This window comes from Pyrgilauda ruficollis, unplaced genomic scaffold (assembly GCF_017590135.1).
Source record: "Pyrgilauda ruficollis isolate IOZ18807 unplaced genomic scaffold, ASM1759013v1 scaffold71, whole genome shotgun sequence".
NCBI classification, from domain to species: Eukaryota; Metazoa; Chordata; class Aves; order Passeriformes; family Passeridae; genus Pyrgilauda; species Pyrgilauda ruficollis.
Genome location: NW_024528933.1, coordinates 340,566 through 360,545, shown reverse-complemented (window position 1 = coordinate 360,545; position 19,980 = coordinate 340,566). Strand labels below are relative to the sequence as shown.

The window sequence follows — 19,980 nt, the reverse complement described above, 5'->3', positions numbered from 1 at the left end:
AGTGTTATCCATTTTAGGCTGTCCCTTATTCTTTACCTATAAGCTCTCAACTCCTTGTCTGTCCCTGGGCAGAGCTTGATGCTCTTTCACATAAAGACCAACTCCACCACCTCACCTCGCTGACCTGTCCTTTCTGAAAAGTACACAGGAATGCATGACAACATTCCAGTGGTGAGCTATTCCACCATGTCTCCCAAATTGCAATGAGAGCATAACTCTGTGACCACACGTAGATTGCCAGTTCTTCTTGTTTATTCCCTGTGCTTGGTGCATTTGTGTACAGGCACTTCAGGGAGGCAGCTGAGCATCCAGGCTCCCTAGGAGGAGTGTAAAAAGATTCCCCATATCCATATACAGCTTTGATGTGGTTAGCCCTAAGACTCTCATCTTGAGGCAGCCAATCTTGCCCTGGTTGGCATGGCCCACTCCCCAGGAGAAAGCAATGGCATGAGTATTGCCACTTTGGACCCCAACCAAGTCATTCAGTTTAAAGCCCATCTCACCAAATTGACCAGTCTGCTGCCAGAGCTTCTCATGCCCTTTTTAGACAGGTGGATCCCACCCTTTCCTAACAGGCTACAATTACTCAAGTACAACTCATTGTCATAAAAGCCATTGTCTCAAACATCTTTTTGCCTGCCCAGTTCTCAGCTTTTCCAGGAACTCAGGTGAGGCACTGGAGCTGTAGTTACAGTGGTCTTTTGTGGTCAAATATGGAAGGCTGACTGCCTCAATCTGCCAACTGTCTGCCCCAAATTACCTCTGTACCAAAAAGAGGTGGGGAAGTCGTCTGTCATGAGCTTCATGCCTTTTTCATGCAGTTTATGCTTGGGGGACCTCTCCGTAGTGATTTTAAAGAATCCTTTTCCTATTCCAGCATTTTACCCAGCTGTAAGACTCCAGACATAACATTTTTTTAACAACAATAAAACAATAAACATGGCTTTATCTGTGATAGGTTTGACCTCAGCTGGCTTCCAGAAGTCCATTCAGCCCCATCTCCTCAACAGGACATTCATCTCCCTCCTCCAACAGAACAGGGAGAAAAGAGGATGAGAAAGTTCACGGGTCAAGATAGAGTGACCATTTACTATTCACTGTCACAAAACAGATTCAACTTGTCAAAGAAAAATTTATTGCCAATTAAAAATAGAGTAGGATGGAAAGAAAAAAGGCAAAACTAAAATCACCTCCCCCTACGCCTCCCTTTTTCCTAGGTTCACTTTACTCCTTCATTCCTGCATTTTCTACCTACTCCCTCCCCAGGCAGTACAAGGTGGGTGTGGGGATTGCATTTAGGTAATAAACCTTAATCTCTGCTACTTGTTTGTCTTCTCACTGTTGCTCTACTCCAGCATGGAGTCCCTCCCATGGGACACAGTCCTTCATGGTTTCTTCTTACAAGCTGCAGCCCTTCAAGCACTGCTCTAGCATAGAGCATGGGGTACAGTCCATTAGGAAAAAGCTACCTCAGTAGGGGTCCTTAATGGGCCACTGTTCCTGCTTTGCTTGTGTGGGCTCTCCATGGGCTGCAGCCTCCCTCAGGGCACAGCCACCTGCTCCAGCCTGGGGTCCTCCACAGGCTGCCGTGTGGATATCTTGTCTGGTGTGTTTCTTCATGGGTTGCAGAGAGACAACCTGGTCCACCATGGTCTTCTTCATGGCCCACCGAGAAATCTGCTGCAGCGCCTAGAGTAGCTCTTCATCTTCTCCACTGACCTTGGTGTCTACAGAGCTGTTTCTCTTACATTTTTCTTACTCTTCTTCTCACAGCTGCTGCATAATATTTCTTACCTTTTCTTAAGTTTTCAGAGAGGAGCCATGCCATCATCTTTGCTGTCCTGCAGTGGCTCCATTTTGGAACTGGCTGGAACCAGCTGTTTCTGGCATATTGGATTGAATTTCCAAGGAAAAAATGTTCATGTTTCAACTTTAGCAAGCTATACAGTGGTTTAATGTGGAATTACTATGGCTGTCTTCAAAACTGTCATTTTATTCAGCTGCTCTATATGTTTGTTAACACTGTTCACACTTGAATCAGTTTGGGTCATACAGAAGCCCTAAGTGAAAGCACTCCTGTTTCTCTACTAAGTTCCAAATTTCTGTTTGGAGTGGTTTGAAAAAAACTAATCCAGGGTTGTCACTATACTATTCTAAGCGTGATCTTGTTCCTTATGGTCTGTAAATACTTGGTGGTCAAAATAGTCTGTAGGCATTGTCTGCCACATTTGTTAAATAAATAAAAATTGTAGTAGGTGACCTTTCAAAACAAATTAATTTAGCTTCACTGTTTCCTTATATAACCTCAGGCTGCATGGTTTGAAAAGTCATACAGGAAAAAGCCTCTTCATATTTTAACAGTATTTAGTTTCCCTTTAAATATTACCTTCTCTCCTTCTCCTACTATCTAGGCTCCTTTCCCACAGTTTTCAGACAGCTAAAAAAAAAAAAAATAACCTCACTTTTCTCCCCCACATGCTTGAATTGAAATGTAGGTGATAACCAATACAGATGAAAAACCAGAAAAGCTCCTGTCAGCCTCCAAGGAATTATTAGGCTATTCTTGCCTGTATAATCCACTGGGTTGCTGTGTATATTCCTCACCGGCAAACTTTGAAAAGCTTATCTTCTAGTTGCATTCTCACAGTTTATCCTAGAGAAGTATAAGCAGCAATACAATTGAGTAAAATGCCTAGAATTTTGCACATGGCTTTTGACAGTAATTCAGTTCCATTTTAGGAACAACATATTATTTGACCTGACCTCATCACACTTCTTTTGCACATATCTGTCTGCTGTTCAGCATGGAAGAAAATAATTGTGGGAGAAGAGACTGACATGCCAAACACATGATTACAAGTGTTTATTTCTGACCCTTAAACTTCCCCTTGAATATATAGTAGATGAGTACCTTAACACTTGCCTTTCTGATTTAGCTACATTTTCTGGAACTGTCTTTTGACAACTGAAGGATGGAGCCAGAATGTGAAGGATCCTTAGTGAATGCCTGGGTTAATCAGCATGTTAGTCTCTAGGTTGCAAAGGTTCTGACTTCTGCTCCTTGAGAGATTCCAGTTCCAGCCAATTTAGCATTTATATATGAGGTACATACACGTTGGCGTAGTATAAAGTAATCTTACAGATTAAATGATATTGTCATTACAGAATATCTGTAGCTATAGGTAAAAATTAACACTGAGATAAGGGTGTGGCAGTGAGTTGTGGCACGCTTCAATTTTTTCAGAATTCTGTAACATATATTAGAAAAAAAATTAGTTTAAAAAACTCTGGCCACTTGAAGTCAAAAAGTTTTCAAAACACATTCAAAAGTTTTCAAAAGCTGCTGTATTTTTGAGGTGCAGTCAAGAGATCTGCCTTTTCTGAAAATTCTACACAGCCAGATAATGTTCATGCAAAGAGGAGTTTTGCATTGAGAAATCTTTCCAGTTTGTTTTTAACTATGATGTGCAGCAATCTCCTAGGAATATATTTTGTCCTTCCAAACAAAATATCAACTTAGCTTCTTTTATTTTTGATGTTGCCTGTCCCTAGGTGTGCCATTCTCTCAGAGAAAAGGTTCCGGATGATAAAGCACATACCTGAATCAAAACACAAAACGGTGTAAGAACAAAGGAGTAGAATTCAAACTGTCTACAATTAATTTAGATGGGACTGTAAGATCCTTCCTCTGGCAACCTTACACAGTTCCTTCCATGTACTTAGAACACTCCATCATAAAGATGAGATCCTGCAAATTCACATTAAAGGCAATGACAGAACAAAGACTTCTGTACGATGCAGCTAAATTCAGTTGAAATTTTTCCAAAGTGTTTTGATGAGAAGGAGAAGGGACCTGTTTACATGCAAGTTTTGGAGTAGCTTTGTTTTTTCATCCCTTTAAATAATCATGCTGTAAAAGTCTTAATTTAGGTATAATTTTTCATCCCAGCTAGGTGTTATGAGTGAAGAACAGTTGCACAGAACCAGCGTATGATCAAATGGGAATTCATTTAAAAATAAGAATTAAAAAAAAAAAAAAAAAAGGATGTTTCACTAAATAGCTGTAAGGCTAGCATCACTGAAACAACCTCTATAGGTTTGTGTTTTTATGTACCATACACATAGTGTATCTTGCATATTTAACTATTTATATTTGAAAGATACTGGAAATCAAAACAGGTAGTGATGTACTTTCCTGCAGTGGCTTGCAGGAGATGTAGCAAAGAGAGTTAGACTTTGTGAAAGGCCCACTACAGATTTGATTTTCTTGTTGCAAAAGCATCCCAGTTGTGTAGAGACCCAGCTCTCTGGAAGAGGAGATACTTACCTGCAAAGAGCACTAGCAGGTATATTTTCAGAACATAGGGGAAGTAGATTGAGAAGGTGAATGGAAATGGTAGCTTGATAGAGTATGTGCCAAAGGATTCAAAATAAGGCAGTGATACACAAATTGCAAATCCTGTAAAAACATGTAAAAAATTCTTAGTCGAAAGGAAGCAGATCATCAAAAAGCTTAATGAACAAGTCAGTTACCTTTTATATTTTATATACCTATACATATATATATATATATGCATTCATATACATATGCATGTTTTCTCCTTGAGTTCAGTTTTGTAGATTTGGGGTGCTAATTGCTCTAAATACTAGAATTAATATATATTTATTCTATACACTAACAATAATTAATAAATAATCATTAATTCAGAAATTATTATTATTATTGTTATTATAAATAAAGATAAAAAGGTCAGAAACAAGTACTTTCAGTGTGTTTTCAGTGGGCAGACTTCTCAGTGTAAGTATGATAACCTGCTAAGTATGGCCTGAGCCAGTAAGGTCAGCCTCAGTGGGGGAGAAACTCTGGAACATGCTGTCTAGTATACTAAGTCTGGAAGGGAGGAATCCATTTGTCTTTTGTGAGGGTATCTTTCTGCTTTACTTAGACAAAAAGAACATTCTCCCAGATTTTTAAAAATGTAACACCAAGAACCCTAAAACCTACCAGACACACAACCCCAAACTCCAGATAGTCCCTATTAAAGAAAAATAACAGAAAAGAGAGACAGAGGTGACACAGAGGTTAATATGAAGGTACATGAACATTTATGACAGCTTTGGCAACACATGAGGAACTATGTTAAACACAAACAGCAATGGAAGTGATCACATTTTACTGAAGAATATTAAGGAAGCAAGTGGTTGGTACCCTTCCCAACTCCTTACCTTTAGCCAGAACTGAAAGGGGATAAAGCGGGATGCACAGTGAGAAGTTGAGCCATGTTAGCGGTAGGTAGTATATGCCCATCCTTGCCAACATATTGTAAGTGTACCTGCAATAAGAGGAAAGCAGATGGGCTCAGAGGAAATTATGATGTCTTTAGAATAAAGATACACTATTGGAAAACTCAAAGGAATTGCAGAAGAGCTTGGAGCTGTTTAAGTAAATTTCAAAGCCAGCAACAGTTTTTGTTCAGACTCCAGTGCCTGACAGTAGATGGTTCATTTTTTCAGAAGAGTTATCTGTGGTGCTACCCTAGAGCAGGCAGACAGCAATAAAGCCCTCCAGACAAAAAGCTGTATCAGAAACAGGCAGGATTTCACACTGGTCCATCAGAAAACGGATTTCAGGTGCTGGTGTTGCAACTGAGAGGGGCAGGCAGAATATCACTGTTGCTTGGGACTGAGACAGTCCTGATTTATGACTGCTGAGCTAGCTGTATCGCTGCTGGAGAAGGTTTAACAAGAGGGCAATTGCAGGTACATAACCTGTAGTACCTCTGTCCCTCTCCTGGACCTCAGCAGGGGTAGTAGGTCCAAAAAAAAGTGGTTGCTCACCAGTGTATTGCAGCATTTTATTTTTACTGCCGCTGCTACTGTTGCTTATTGGGAGAACAGAATGCTTAGTACTTCAGTCTCCAAAGGTGACCTGATCTTGGATTGATCTTAAAATGGTACAGCAGCTCTCCAAATACTGGAGAAATATGTCTTAATGCACTTTTGATCAGCTAAAAGACTGCACTGTGAGCTTGCTAGAGATGTGTAAATCTGTTTCCCAAGATTTTCTGACAGATAAAACTGGTGTTAAACACACCTGTATTCCCTTTTTATTTATTAATTTGATTAATTTTGCATCATACTTGGACTATAGAAGAGTGGACCTTTGAAAATGGACCATTGTCTCTCAAGGTTGCCCTCTGCAAGCTCAGGATTGTCTCCATTTTTTATTCTTGTTGCTCTTAAGGCTGAATCTCAAAACAATACAAAAAGGAAACAGCTTCTCCCTCTTTATACAATTCCATGGGCTGTTATGGTATATGAGTTGCTGTGAGTGCTGTGCCTTCTTAAAATGCTTCTTAATTCTGTATGTACATGATCTAAGTCTACAAACTGAGGTGCATAGAGGCTTACATTAAAATGAGAAGTATGTGTTGTTCTTGTGGTGTGATATATGCCCTTCTACACCAAAACTCTCAGTCTCCTGCAGCAGGAGCTCTTGGCTTTTTGGAAACCACTGTGTGATTAACCCAGAATAGTCTTTCTGCCTTTGCAAGAAGTTCTGCTGGTGTTACCTTACTGTGCTGTCAATCTTGGATCAAAGTGGATAAAAAAATAAAATAATAAAGCAACAGGATGGCAACCAGGATGGTTTCAGGAATTGCTGTTTCCAGAATGTAGTTTTGATTGCCTTCTAAATTTTTGTTAAAAGCATCAAAGCCCTTGAACTACAAATGTTAATGCAGTCTGCTAATGCATTACTCTATCTTACATCTGTAAATTACTCTAAGTCTTAACCATGTGGATTTTTGTAAAAATCATTAGGTAACTCTAAAAGTTCAAGCTTTTATTTAAAAATGGATAATATGCTCTGCCAATTTTGAAACAATTAAATGAGCCTGCTGCACAATGGGGGTAGAGTTCAGCTGGCAAGAATAACCCGTTTTACCCTCATGGTTTTGATGTTGACTCCTTACCTGACCACATCTAATAAATTCCAAAGGAAAAATAAAACACAGACAACATATTTCCCTTGAACTTCTTCTTGACTGTTGATCACGACAAATAAAATAATTATTCTCTCAGTGATCTGAAAAGAAAAGAAAACTCTTGAATTCAGTTAGCACCTTCTCTAACTGTTATTTCTGTGGCATTTTGGCAAAATAGAAGGTCACAAATGGATACAGTTTTCTTTACACAAAATCAGCAGTGAATATTTTGTTTCATGGCCTGCTTTTGTTCAGGGTCCTTCAGCAAAGAGAACTGGACACCACTGGCTGTACCATCAAAGCACTGTTATGGTATGTGTGGAAGTTGGCTTGCCAGCTGGGCTGGCTTGTGTTTGTAGCTAAGGAAACCTGTGGGTGAGCCCAGGGAGGTCATGGAAGCAAGGACTACTCCTGCTGCACCTGACCACCTGGAGGACTGGCAGGAATAACCTTCCTTGCTTGTAGGCTGTGTGGGAGGCAGTAGGATACAGAGGGCTCTTCTTGAGGGGGGTCATAAGCCAGAAAGTACTAATCTTGCACTCCCAGATCTGTTCCTTATATCTTGGAAATCTGTGTCCCAAGGAATCTCTTTCATGTAAGATTTGCAGAAAGAAGGAGGAAAAGTAGGATTCCTTATCTTTCTTTCCATCTTATTCTTGGTTACGGGAAGTGAGCTTAAGCTTGTCACTTATGTGAATGATTGCCATAGTATTTATGTCCTAGCATTTTTCTAGTGGTTGAACTTTATCCAACCCACAAATGAAAAGATAAAGTGGATTAAATAGGCAGTGTCTCCAGCTTAAAATAAATACTTTGATAATATTAAAACTCAAGAAATTTTTAAAAGTGTGTGTTTTTGCAGCTTTCCTGACAACTTTTCTAACAGTATCCATGCCCTGCCCTGTAAAGTAAATTAATCAGTACTCCAACAGTTCTGTCCTAGAACAGTAACAATTCACTCTGATTTACACTCTATTTGAAAGTATTGAAGTAGAAAACATACACCTAAGCAGTTGGTATGAATTGATATAGCTTCATTAAGTTGGATTTTTTTACCCAATGCCATGTCTTCCATAAGGTATGTTAGTTGTAATTATTTCTTTCACAAGTTGTGATGTCAAGTCAGTTAACAGTTCCAAAATTAAAGTGGATTACCAAGGCTGTTTTTTTAAGCGTTGTTATTCTTCATTGGTTTCCCCAGACTCCTACCTTAAACAAAGAATTTTGGCTCTCAGCAAGTTTGTGTGGTAGTTTTGCTACGTAATATTTATGGGTTCCTGCATGGACCATTCTGGTCATGAACTCTCTTTTTTCGCAAACCACATCTGTCAAATAAAGCGGCCTTCACGATTCAGCAAAATTACATCAGAGCAATTTTTCATACAGAAAGAGATCGTGTCTATCCTCCAGGGATTTGGTTCCTCATCTTGGAAAGCACTGAGGGGCCACAACAGCTAAAAGTGGTTTTTCTGCTTCTCACCCTCCTATGACTGTCATCTTGTGCTGCTGATCCCATAGGTTCCTAACTGAGGAACTGATTTTTAAAAAGGTCAGATGTTGGCAGACTTCTGTATAGATGGGTCAGGAAACAGAAAATGAGAGCTAATATGTCCTGTGTTTGTACACTGATGCTGGGGAACACAGTGAAAACATGGGGGAACTGGAAGTACTGATGCAGATCTGAAACCAGATAGAACAGAGATACAAGAAACACAGCAGGGGAACCATTACAAGCAGAAAATCAAAACAAAGGTAAAAGCCGTGTGAGCACTGGGTGGGATAGTGTGCTGGAGAGAACAGATAAAACAGGATCTGAGTTAAAATTGTTAGATGTAGAGTGGTAAAGAATGCAGCATTGGTGGTGTGGGCAGTTTGTTACTGACCCTAAAATCCGACTTGAGATGTGGAGAGTTCTGCATTATTTTTAATACAAGAGCTATTTCAGGGGATTGCCACAAGTAGTTGTGCTAGAGACCAAGGACTTCATCATGATAGGGAAAAGATGGACATGTCCTTAGATGTCAGAGCTGGAAGATTTTCAAAATAGTCACTCACTTTTCAAAAAATGGCTAGGAGGAAATGTGCTAGAAAACAGCACGGGGTAAATGACTGGGATCCAATCCCATTTCAGTGAGAAAAAGGACAAGCAGTAGAAAGGTAGTTACCATTTCAAACTCCAGTTTGAAACTCCAGTTTGAAATGGATATGTGCTGGCCAGTGACAGAATGACTATGGAGACCCACAATTCAGCCTTATAATCTGGAAGTGGAAGAAGCTGTGGATTTTCTTCTCTCCCCAAGATACAAGCAGAAACATGAGGCACTGAGAACCACTACCTGGGGTTCAGCAGATTGCCTCCATCAGAGATTCATACTGGGGAAGGGGAGCAATGGAGGCATGCAGCTTTGCTAATTACACATGAAGAAACCCAGTAATCAAACTATAAAGCCTGTTAAGCACCTGCAAGAACAGGAAATTGGACATGGCACAAACTGGTCATCTTGAGGTATTTTGTTCCTGTTAGACTGTGGTCTCATCTGGCAAGCAATGGGCTGCACAAAGCAGCCACCAGACACTGAGACTGGAAGGATATGACCTTGGTCTGGAGCACATCTGTGGGGCAGGACACAGAGCTGGCTGCTCAGGACAATTTTGATATCCCCATGAGGACAGACAGTGGCATCCTACCTCTTTCTCTGCATAAATCAGCAGGTCGCCTGCCTGCTTGCCTTTATTCTCTTTCTTTTCATAGCACTCCGAGCTTTTCGTAGCCCACACAAATCTAAGCTAAATGCAGAGGTTAATCAAAGGCTGGGGACATTTTCTGCAACTGAAGAGGCAGGGTTCTATACACACGTAGATGTAATGCATGTGCTGCTGCTCAGCCATGGATCATTTCCTGTATGGATGATCTGTCCTCGCATAAATGAAGATGAGATGGTCTCTGTAACTATTCTCACGTTTTAAATAAAAAAATAAAGCGCAAAACTACAAGTTCTCTGTTTTCACATTCATAAAAAGGAAGCATGTGTTGACATATCACAAAGCATAAATATAATGTTTTCAGTTTTCATTCCTTCTTTAAAATCAAATTGGAATTACCTTTCTTTTCTGACACTGATCTCTCATAGGATAAGCAGGTTCTGTAGGGTAGTATAAGTTTCTGGAAGGCAGACTGAGTTTTTTAATCAAGTAAGCGAAACAGAGCAAATTTGGCTAGAGAAAATAGCACATTCACTTCCATTTTTTAATAACCATGACTGTGCAATTTCGTACTCAGTACCTGAAATGCTTACATAGTTCTTCAATTTAGTGTATATTGACCAAAAAAAAAAAAAAAAAAAAAAAAAAAAAAAAAAAAAAAAAAAAGAAAGTGAGAAAAGTACCACTAAATATTTAAAGTTAAAAAATAATGGTTTTATCACAAAACCATAGTACCTTGCTTTTGATTTGGTAAATCCAATCTGCTTGCACAGGATGCAGAACTGCTCTTTGTTTCACAAAAACACCAGTCTTTTCTTAGACCTGTCCTCTCTCCTTGCTATGGTATAAGTCCTTTCAGCCTTTACTCCCTAGCCAGACTAACACATTTAATTACCTTCTGTTTTGGTGGCAACAATCACATGTGACACGTTCTCCTGTCCTCCTCCAATTATTTAAGGTGTAAATGGCCTGGGAGACATCCCTTTGCTCCAGCTTTGTGACCATCCCCTGCCTCACCTTACCCCAGCACATGCATCACACAGGACTCATCTTTCTTTCATGGAGTGAGTTGGCCTTGACCTACCTTGGTCTTCTCAGGTGCCTGGTGGCCTGAGACTTTGTCCCTCAATGAGTTTTTCCAGAAGACTTCTCTGCGTTTGTTTTACCACTATCTGTATCATGTATCTCAAAGTGTTTTTCTTAAATGCTACTAAACCACGACAAACGCCTTAGGGAGAAATCTTTCACTCAAGGATTCATTTACATCTTGTATTTGCTATAATTCCTACAGAACAACCTGCCACCACGAGGCACCTCCACCCATGTTCTTCCCTGACATTGCCTGAGCCAGCTGTTCTCTCATCCTAGTGATCACCCCAAGTGAACTTCACTGTGGATGTGCATGCATATGCCTGTTAATGAGGGATGCATACAAGGGTATGTTTTAAGCTCTGAGTTGGAACGGGGATGGGAGCACAGAACCAGGCAACTCCTCTCAAATTCTTGCACCTTTATCAGTGCCCTGACTGTGCAGCAGTCTAGTAAGCTGTAGCAAGGTAAACACCTCTTAACCAACTGTCTTTCTCTAGTTCATTGTGGAAAATATATCATTATTTTCTTCCTAAGAGGCAGTGATGAAAGTGTGATGAGGCATGTGGGAGTAGTGGTGGCACACAGCTGCTTAACCTATACTCTCAGCAAAAGCAGGCAACCCATGGCACAGCAGAGTCTCCACCAAAGAGCTTATATATCTTGTTTGGACAGCATGAGGCTGCTGCTAAGACCAAGGGAACAGAGTTGTTCATGGTGAGAGTGCAGCTGGGGAAAGAACCAAGTAAGGATCCAAAACTGTATTTGGTGTGAGGTGAACACTGAGAGTCACAATGCCATAGGGTTCCCTGAGCTGCCTCTCCATGTTTTCCAGGAGAGCACTGCACAAACTGCACTGCCCAAGAAAGGTCACAGTTTTCTTGCTCAGAATATCTGTTTCTAATACTAATGTCATTTGTGGCAAGAGAATACTGTTTGTGCAGGACTCCCTGATCTCTGCCTTGTGTAAATCTGGTTAGGAAAGAAACAGACTATGTCAGGGCTGGGGAATGCGTAAACTCTGTCAGGACAAGGCTTGCTTTAATGACTAAGAGCAGGGTGCTCTTCTTTCCAAGACGTGAGATTTGTTATAGGTCATACTAGATAGGAGTCTTCTTTCTCCGCTAGATTAGCATCAAAACCTGTGGATTTAGGCAAGGAAAAGCAGTTCTTTACATTTTGATGGATTTGCTACCATACTTAGGGAACAGTATAAAGAACAGAGATCTGTATTAGTCAATTAGTTAATTAGTTATTTAGACAGTTAATGAAGACTTGAAAAGAGGAACATCTTCACCCATGAATACGTCATCTAACAAAAATGGGATCCAGGAAACTAAAAACATAACTAACTACCCTTGGTCTTGGTCTTCTGCCTTCTGACTGCTGAGATAAATACGAGTTTCACTGTTACTCAAATACAAAGGACTGAAAAGGTTTGAAGGCAAATTCAAGTAATCATTTTCCTTTTTCCAATGCAATAAGCACCCAAAAGGAAAAAAAAAAAAAAAAAAAAAAAAAAAAAAAAAAAAAAAAAAAAAAAAAAGCATGGCAAGGAAATCATCAGAGTATCATCTTTCTTTCTGCTATAGCATGCGATGTTTTGGCTGGTTTTCTGCCTTCAGCTGAACATATATATGACAAACTACTAGGGAAAGACCCTAGTTAAACAGAGAACTTACTGGAAGTCAGGGAAAAAGGAGAGAGTGCATCACATCTGGAAGGAGGGGAAAATAACTTGGAGGGACTACAGAGGTGCTGGGAGGTTATGTAGGGAGAAACTTAGAAGGACCAAGCTCTCCTGGAGTTTAGTTTGATTGCTGCAATTGGCCACTGACATATTTCTGCTGGTGACCACTCATCTCGGCATTTTCTAGGTCCATACTGGGGACCAACCGTAGAGTACTCACTATTCAGTTTCACTCAAAAAGAAAAAAGTTGACAGGAGAGTTCTTCCCCAACCAGGCCAGTTCTGAGGAAGGAATTTCTGCAGTTAGGAAACTACCTGGAAACCAGGCTGCCTGAGGAAGGGTCCAGGTGCAACATTCAGGGTAGTTCAGCCTGGGCTTGTCCCCAGGGGCAGCCATGGCTGATGTGTGTCGGTCACAAAAGGAGAGCTTTGAGAACAAACTTACCTGCAAAAACCTGGGGAGGAGACGGCTTTTGTCAATGCCGATGAGGATGTGCAGGATCTCCAATACAGAGAACAACTGGCAAAGGCGCATTACAAGTCCTATGGAGTGAAACGTGTCAGCCAGTGAATCTAAAGACAAAATTAAGAGCAAGGTTAGATGATGCTCATACAGTTAAAGTCTGGAGCAACTACTGGGTTTGCTTTTATGCAAAACTGGAGGTGACCAGAAATACAGTTCACACAGTACGAAACTTCTGGGTAGCAGAAGAAAAGCTTCAGGGAGTGGAGGAGGCAATCTGCTCTGTGTATGTGTGGCTCTGACACAGAGGCAGGACTGAGAAAATAATTAAATTCCCTGTACTTAAAGCATAGGCAAACACTGTGCAGGATGTGTTGGTTTAGAGATACTGCTTTAAGATATTTCTAAATGGGAGAAAATATTGAGGAAATGCAAAAGGAATTTCTAAACACTAAAAGATGTTGAGTTCCTGCCTGTATCTGAAAATAAGTAGTCCAGAAAGTAGGCATTTTATATGCCTAATACTGTCCACCACTATAAGTAATTTTAAATTTCCAGTCACTAGTTTTCTATTTTTGTGTCTTCACCCCATGGAACAGAAAGAGAAATCTATGTAACATTTTTGGAGATAGAGGGTCATGTGTAATAACCACAAGGATATTCTTTCCTGGTGGCTTCAGTAAGATTAATATTTGCCGTAATGACTGGACCTAGACATTAAGGTTTATGTCTAACTCAAATGTTACTAGATGCCACTGACTATTAAAGTTCATTAGCAAAACAAGAGCTTCATTCCCAGTGTGACAAGGCACAAGCAATCTGTTCAGCATTTTTAATTGAGTGCTTTTCTAATTGAAATACAATCCCTGGTATTGGACATACACATGTTCAGAATCTTAACTTTATCTCTAGTTTGGTATTTCTGTGTGTTTGTCACAGCCGCTTAAAATGTCCAAGGAAAATAGAGAAAGAGCCTTACCTTTTCCAAATGTCATGAACCTGATGATCATATTTGTAAATATCCAAGAATGTCCACAGAATTGCATTAAGTCATACACAAACAGGTACATATTCATGATAAAGCTGTGAAAAGTGAAAATAATAAACCATATGACTTAAAGTAACATTGTAAGAAATTGCACCATCTTTGGACATGTCAATAAATCAAAGAAAAAGAACTGAAATCGAGAGCAGCCCAGGGGAGAAGGACTTGGGGGTGCTGGGGGATGAGAGACTGGACATGACTCACCCATGGCCACTCCCAGCTCAGAAAGCCAAACGTGTCCTGGGCTGCATCCAAAGCAGCGTGGGCAGCAGGGGAGGGAGGGGATTCTGCCCCTCTGCTCTGCTCTGCTGAGAGCCCTCCTGCAGGGCTGCATCAGCTCTGGGGGCCCAGCACAGGATGGACATCAATCTCTTGGAGTGAGTCCAGAGAAGGATGAGAACACAAGAGAACAAAATGATCAGAGGGATGGAGCACTTCTCCTCTAAGGAAAGGCTGAAAGAACTGGGACTGTTCAGCCTGGAGAAGGTTTCAGGATGACCTAATCGTGGCCCTCCAGTACCTGAAGCAAACTTAACAAGATGGAAACTTTTTACAAGAGCATGAGTGACAGGACAAAGGAGAATGGCTTTAGACTGAAAGAGGGCAGGGTAAAATTAGATATTAAGGAAAGAGTCTTTACTGTGAAGGTGGTGAGGCACTGGCACAGGTTCCCCAGAGAAGCTCTGAATGCCCCATTCCTGGAAGTGTTCAAGGCCAAAAGAAGGATGGTGTTCTGAGGAACCTGGACTAGTGGAAGGTGTCCCTGCCCACGGCAAGGATGTTGGAACTAGAGGAAGCTGAATGGAACTTAAAAATTCTCAATGTCCCTTCCAACCCAAATCATTCCTTGATTCAATGAAATATAAATAAATCAGTGAAACTGATTTCATAGAATCAAAGAATGAAATCATATGGTTTCATCAAATCAAAGAATTAAATTATATTAAATATATAATAATGAAATATAAATAAATCAGTCTCTCACAGGTCCCAGAACAGAACTCTGTCTAATGGATTAAAGGCTCCCTTTCTTGCTATACTTAGGATATGCTCAGAAACATTTTCAGAGTCCCCACCAATCATTAGGGTGATCTGTGGCCATAAAGGGAAATTTGTGCCTCCAGAGGAAGAAGTATCTAAACAAAGACATTCAATTAACTTCTGGATTCACGTTGCATTTAATAAACAAAATCTCCTGTGGAAGAAGACTAACTTTTGCAGCTATTCTAACCTAATTTTCATGGACAATCTGATTTTTTTGCAAAACTTCATAAGCTCTGGAATTTCCCATAAATGTATTTTCTTCTGGTCTATTCTGAAAAGAGAGGTTTATCTGTCCTCCAGCTGTAAGACTACTTTTTAGGAAATTAACTTGTTAATTTTGTACTAGAATTTATCTCCTGTATTGTACTAGAATTTATCTCCTGTGTTGGATCTATTAATTTCCTGCCCTAGTAAGTAGTATTCTCTTCAAGTTGCACCTTGATCATGTGTGTTCTTGTGGTATGTCTCTGTCAAAAAACTTAATTTCATTCATATCTGTACATTAACAAATGGAATAAATTTCTCTGTTCAAAAATATCTGAATTTGATGAATGCCTATCCTTCATTCCTAGCATTGGACCATAAGTAACAATACTTACAGACTTATTTAAATTGATCTAGATAAACTGTTCTTCTAAATTTTTGTTGTAGGTAAATCACAAGGAGGTCATAAAAGTGCTTGTCTTCCTACATCCAGTTATGTAGGATGACAGTTATTCACATCATCACTTCTATAAGCACAAAAAGATTTGTGGGAATAAAATATTTCCCAAAAGACATCACTGTCCTTTGATACTGTAAAAATGAGACCCAAAACAAAGGAATCTATTCCATATATACCTTTCTTTTGGGAAAAGTAGGATATAGCTGAATTGAACTAAAGTCCAGTGAGATCAATTAATATTTAAACCAAATTCCATCTGTTTTATTACTGAATGACACTTTGTTCCATCTTGTGGTAAGAAGAAGTTGGGAAACTACATATTATAAAAAGACAAAAAATTAAGAACATTGTTCTGTGTGAAGAAACAGCCTTGTTACTGGATGGATAAGTATTACTGTATGGAAGTTACAGGAACAGACATGAGAATCTTGAGGCTTTTCAGTCAGCAGCTCCACCACTCTTTCAGTCTGATACTGCTGTGTGGGCATTGCACTGGAGGCAAGCTCAGCATATGGTTTCTCTCTTCTGAAGTTTAGCTTGCTACATCTGTCTGTCATGCTCAGAGCCTGTCTTTCAGTGATTTGGTTATATTTTCCAAACTCTTCCTGCATTGGCTGGCTAGAAAACTGTTGTTTTTGCAGTTCTTAAGGTACTTAATCTTGACTAAACAGGGAGTAACATTTGTAAACACAGCCTCACATTAGTGTTTTGGCAGTGTGGCAGCTGTTGCACATTAGAACGCATCATCTTTAAAATATACCAGTGGCTGCTGAAACGACATTAATGGAGGGCTCCATGTTCCCCAAGGAGTGTAGGGATGTGGTGCTGGGCAGCATGCTGGTGTTACATGGCAGGCAGACCCTGGCCCCAGAGCTGCGAGTGGCACAGTTCCCTCTCCTACTGAAACTCCCCACTCTGAAGAACCAGCCCTGATCTGAGACTGCATCACACTTTCTCAGCCTACTTTGATAATTCCCACACAAAAGGTACCTAAGACCAAAGAAAAGCTTTTCACAGAAGCAAATAAATCTGACGAGACTGAAAGGTGATTTCAGTGTGATAAAAGGAAGCTGAAATGTAACTTTTCACCAAGGTCCTTCTCATCCAAAGGCTGACCTCTTTACCTACAGAAACAGAAGTGGGCTGAAGATAACCTATTTTCCTGTCCCAACAGCTCTGCGTCACAAGACAAAACTCAGGCATCTGCTTCTATGTGAAATGTGAAGGGCAGAAGAGATGGTCTTTATTTAGATCCCGTGCTCCCATCGGTTCACAGCAGAGATGACTCCACATCTCACTCCCAGAACCTGCTTCTGCAGCACTGCTGCAGACAAAACACAGACTGTCCATCAGGTAGTGGTTCAGTCCCTGAGCCTGCCTCAGACTCGCTGGCTTGTCTTCCAAACTTCCCTTTGCCACCCTGGTGCCTGACCTGCTGCCACATTTCTCCTTTGTAGTGTGATTTGCTTTAAGGCGTTCGAGTTTCTTTCGTTTGAAGGCACTGGGGGTGGGGGGGAGGGTGGTCACAGCACTTTTCAGTACTCTGCCTACACTGATAACAGGAGAAACAAACAAACATAGCTCCTGCAAGACACACAAACCCAAAAGGCTGCACTTGCTGTCTACTGTTTTAATTGGCAGTTTCACCTTATTTACTACGGCTGATTTTGTGACAAATACATTGAAATGCTAGGGATGCACTTATCATATGTAATATCTTGCTTAGCAGAAAAGTTATCTGCTTTCTCTGTGGGCTCAAAACCCAGAAAACCAGATGAAATGTAAGAAATGTCAGAACTACCACACACAGAGCAAAGATTTTATCATTTTAGTTGCAAAGTCTGATGTACTTCCTTGGGCAGAAATTTCACAAAGCGTAACTGTTTCATTTTATAATTTTTATCACAAAGGTCTTCAGGGTGTCTCTTTGGTAACTATCATCCAAGGCAACCACAGAGGAAGGTACCCTCAGTGTCTGAAGGGTGGTCAGGACCATGCTCCCCCATGAGCTCAGGTGACAGCACAGCAGAGGCACCCAGATCAGGTCAGCCCTTGCCCCATCTATGTGTCCCTTGCAGGGTGACAGGATGAAGACCACACTCGGGTTGCTCTCAGGGTTGTCCCACATGGAGGACCCCACCCAGGCCTGTGTGCACAGAGCACTTTCCTGCCCCTCAGGACTCCTGTGCTCTGCCGCCTTCCCGTGTGCCTGTGCTGGCTGACCACATATGAGGAACCAGCCCCCACGCTGAAACCAGAGAGCAATGTTCCTTTTTTTTTTTTTTTTTTCTTCTCCTCAGCAAAAAAAGAAAAAAAAACCTACCCAGCAGGCAAGGTCTGCTAGAAAATTCCCTGTGCTGACATAGTTTCCTTCTAAGTCACATTAAGTCATGTTGGTCTAAACTTCTGTGTCTTCCCCTTCCTACCCATGACAAGCTGCAAGCCCTGTAGTTCAGGAAGAAGAGAGCTGCTGAGTACAGCTGCTGTACTTTTCTCCCACATGCCACCCACTGTTTTTTCCCCTCTCCTTTTTGCATGTGAGCAGTCTGTGTCACCTGCACTCAAGAAGTATTACCTGTTGCAGGGGTCGGATTGCTGCTGCTGCTCCTGAGCTTTCTCCTTTTTCCCCTCTGCAGCTGCAACAGCTGTTTGTTAGGAGATCACCCCTCCTCTTCCCTCTTACCCCACCCCACGACGTCAACGTGTGTAGCACTAAGCAGGAACAGCGCTGCACTTCCCGAGAAAGAAGTTTTTATACCCAAATACTTCCACTGCATTTGCCCTGACCCTCAGTCAGCCCAGCCCAGCCCAGCCTAGTGCAACCTAACCTACCTTACCCTAACCTAAACTAGCCTAATCTAATCTAAATTGGTTTCTTGCAGTTGTACCAATAAGCTAGCCTGTAAATCCCAATAACTTTATTTCTTAACCCAGAGCAATGTTTTGAAAGATTACTGGAGAGAAGAAATGCAAAATTATAATGCTTCTTTTATGCTTAAATCATCAGCACTATAGCAATGCTATCAACTCCATCCAATGATAAGTATGGGAGCGCACCCATCCTTCAAATTATTTCAGATAGAGGAAAGAATTTTCCATTTATATAGAAATGTGTGCGTTTTCACGCCCCTGTGAAATTTGGACACTACTTGCAGAGTGAAAATATATGTTCATCCTAGTTTACTTCTGCCTGAGGTGTCTGGGATGTCTCAGCATAAATCAGATATAGAATACCCTAACTTGTTTATGAACTCCCTTCTGCCAATATGTAAGTTTCGCCACAGGCATTTGTGTTGAAATCACACCCCATCCTGCAGTGAGAGTTGAAATCTGATGCTGTAAGTGAAGAGCACACTGAAGATGTAATAAGCATGGGATGCTGCGTGTAGGTACAAAATGCTGGAGGATAAAATGTCCCTTACTGGGTCTCATCCCTGTTGCAAGTGGCACTGAGCTTCTGGCAGGACCATGCCTGTGGTGTCCTGGAGAGGTGCCAAATGCCTCCCTGGCTAGTGAATGATTTCCTGGCAGGCACAGTGGGACACCGTGTTTTCCATGGTTATGTCTCCCACCTGAGACCTGAGCACAAGGGTCATGCAGTTACAACTGGCTTTCCTGCCGTATGGCAGCTTATTGCTCCAGAATCATCTTTTTCTAGGCTAAAGAATTCTTTTCTTTCTCAGGAGGAAAAAATATATCAGCGTTAAATAGAGAGTTAAGCAATCAAATACCACGGTTGAAAGGCCCACCCATGAACTGCTTACTCACTCCCCTCTGTAGCTGGACAGAGGAGAGAAAATTTAGCAAAAATTTAGCATTTAGGTTCATGGGTTGAGAGAAGGACAGGAGAGGTGGCTCAGCAAATACCGTCATGGGAAAAACAGGCGCAACTTAGAGATATGAAGTGAGCTTACTGCTAACAAGTCAGTGCAGGATAAAGAGAAGTAAAACAAGTCCTTAAAAAAGCACCTACCCTCCACCCCTCCCTCCTTGTGAGCTCTACCTCCTATCCAGCTGCAAGGAGACAGGGAATGGGTGTTACAGTCAGTTCATCACCCGTGGCTTCTCCTGCTACTCAGGAGAGGCGTCCTTCTCCTGCTGCACCGCTGGGTCCCTCCCACAGGAGACAGTTCACTGAGAGCTTCTCCAACGTGGCTCCATCTCATCAGCAACAGCTCCCTCCAAACTGCTGCAACGGGAGTCCATTCCACGGAAACAGTCCTCTCAAAACTGCTGCAGCGTGGGTTCATCCTGGAACACCTCCTCCCCCTCCTTCTGCACTGACCTTGGTGTCTG

General features: G+C 41.2%; 1 protein-coding gene across 2 annotated transcripts; it reads right to left on the bottom strand.

Moving 5' to 3' along the window:
* Nucleotides 1-1,143: 1,143 nt before the first annotated feature.
* Nucleotides 1,144-18,346, bottom strand: HACD4 (3-hydroxyacyl-CoA dehydratase 4). Of its 2 annotated transcripts, none has more exons than XM_041485605.1 (7): nt 18,260-18,346; nt 13,911-14,014; nt 12,914-13,041; nt 6,975-7,087; nt 5,227-5,333; nt 4,328-4,459; nt 1,144-3,599 (listed from the first exon to the last, which is right to left on the bottom strand). In XM_041485605.1, the coding sequence occupies exons 2-7, from the start codon at nt 14,005-14,007 to the stop codon at nt 3,517-3,519; spliced, it is 660 nt and encodes a 219-aa protein (XP_041341539.1). In that variant the 5' UTR covers nt 14,008-14,014; nt 18,260-18,346; the 3' UTR covers nt 1,144-3,516. The 2 variants fall into 2 exon arrangements, with proteins under 2 accessions (XP_041341539.1, XP_041341540.1); XM_041485606.1 differs by lacking the exon at nt 18,260-18,346 and adding an exon at nt 14,181-14,319.
* Between the last annotated feature and the right edge of the window lie 1,634 nt (nt 18,347-19,980).

What these genes read in the sequence shown, in the direction of transcription:
- HACD4 (XM_041485605.1), bottom strand. Translation starts at nt 14,007, where the DNA reads ATGAATATGTACCTGTTTGTGTATGACTTAATGCAATTCTGTGGACAT. An exon ending in TCCTCCCCAGGTTTTTGCAG is followed by an intron (nt 7,088 to 12,913) that starts GTAAGTTTGTTC and finishes TTTTCTTTTCAG; the next exon opens with ATCACTGAGAGAATAATTAT. An exon ending in AATTTATTAGATGTGGTCAG is followed by an intron (nt 5,334 to 6,974) that starts GTAAGGAGTCAA and finishes CTCTTATTGCAG; the next exon opens with GTACACTTACAATATGTTGG.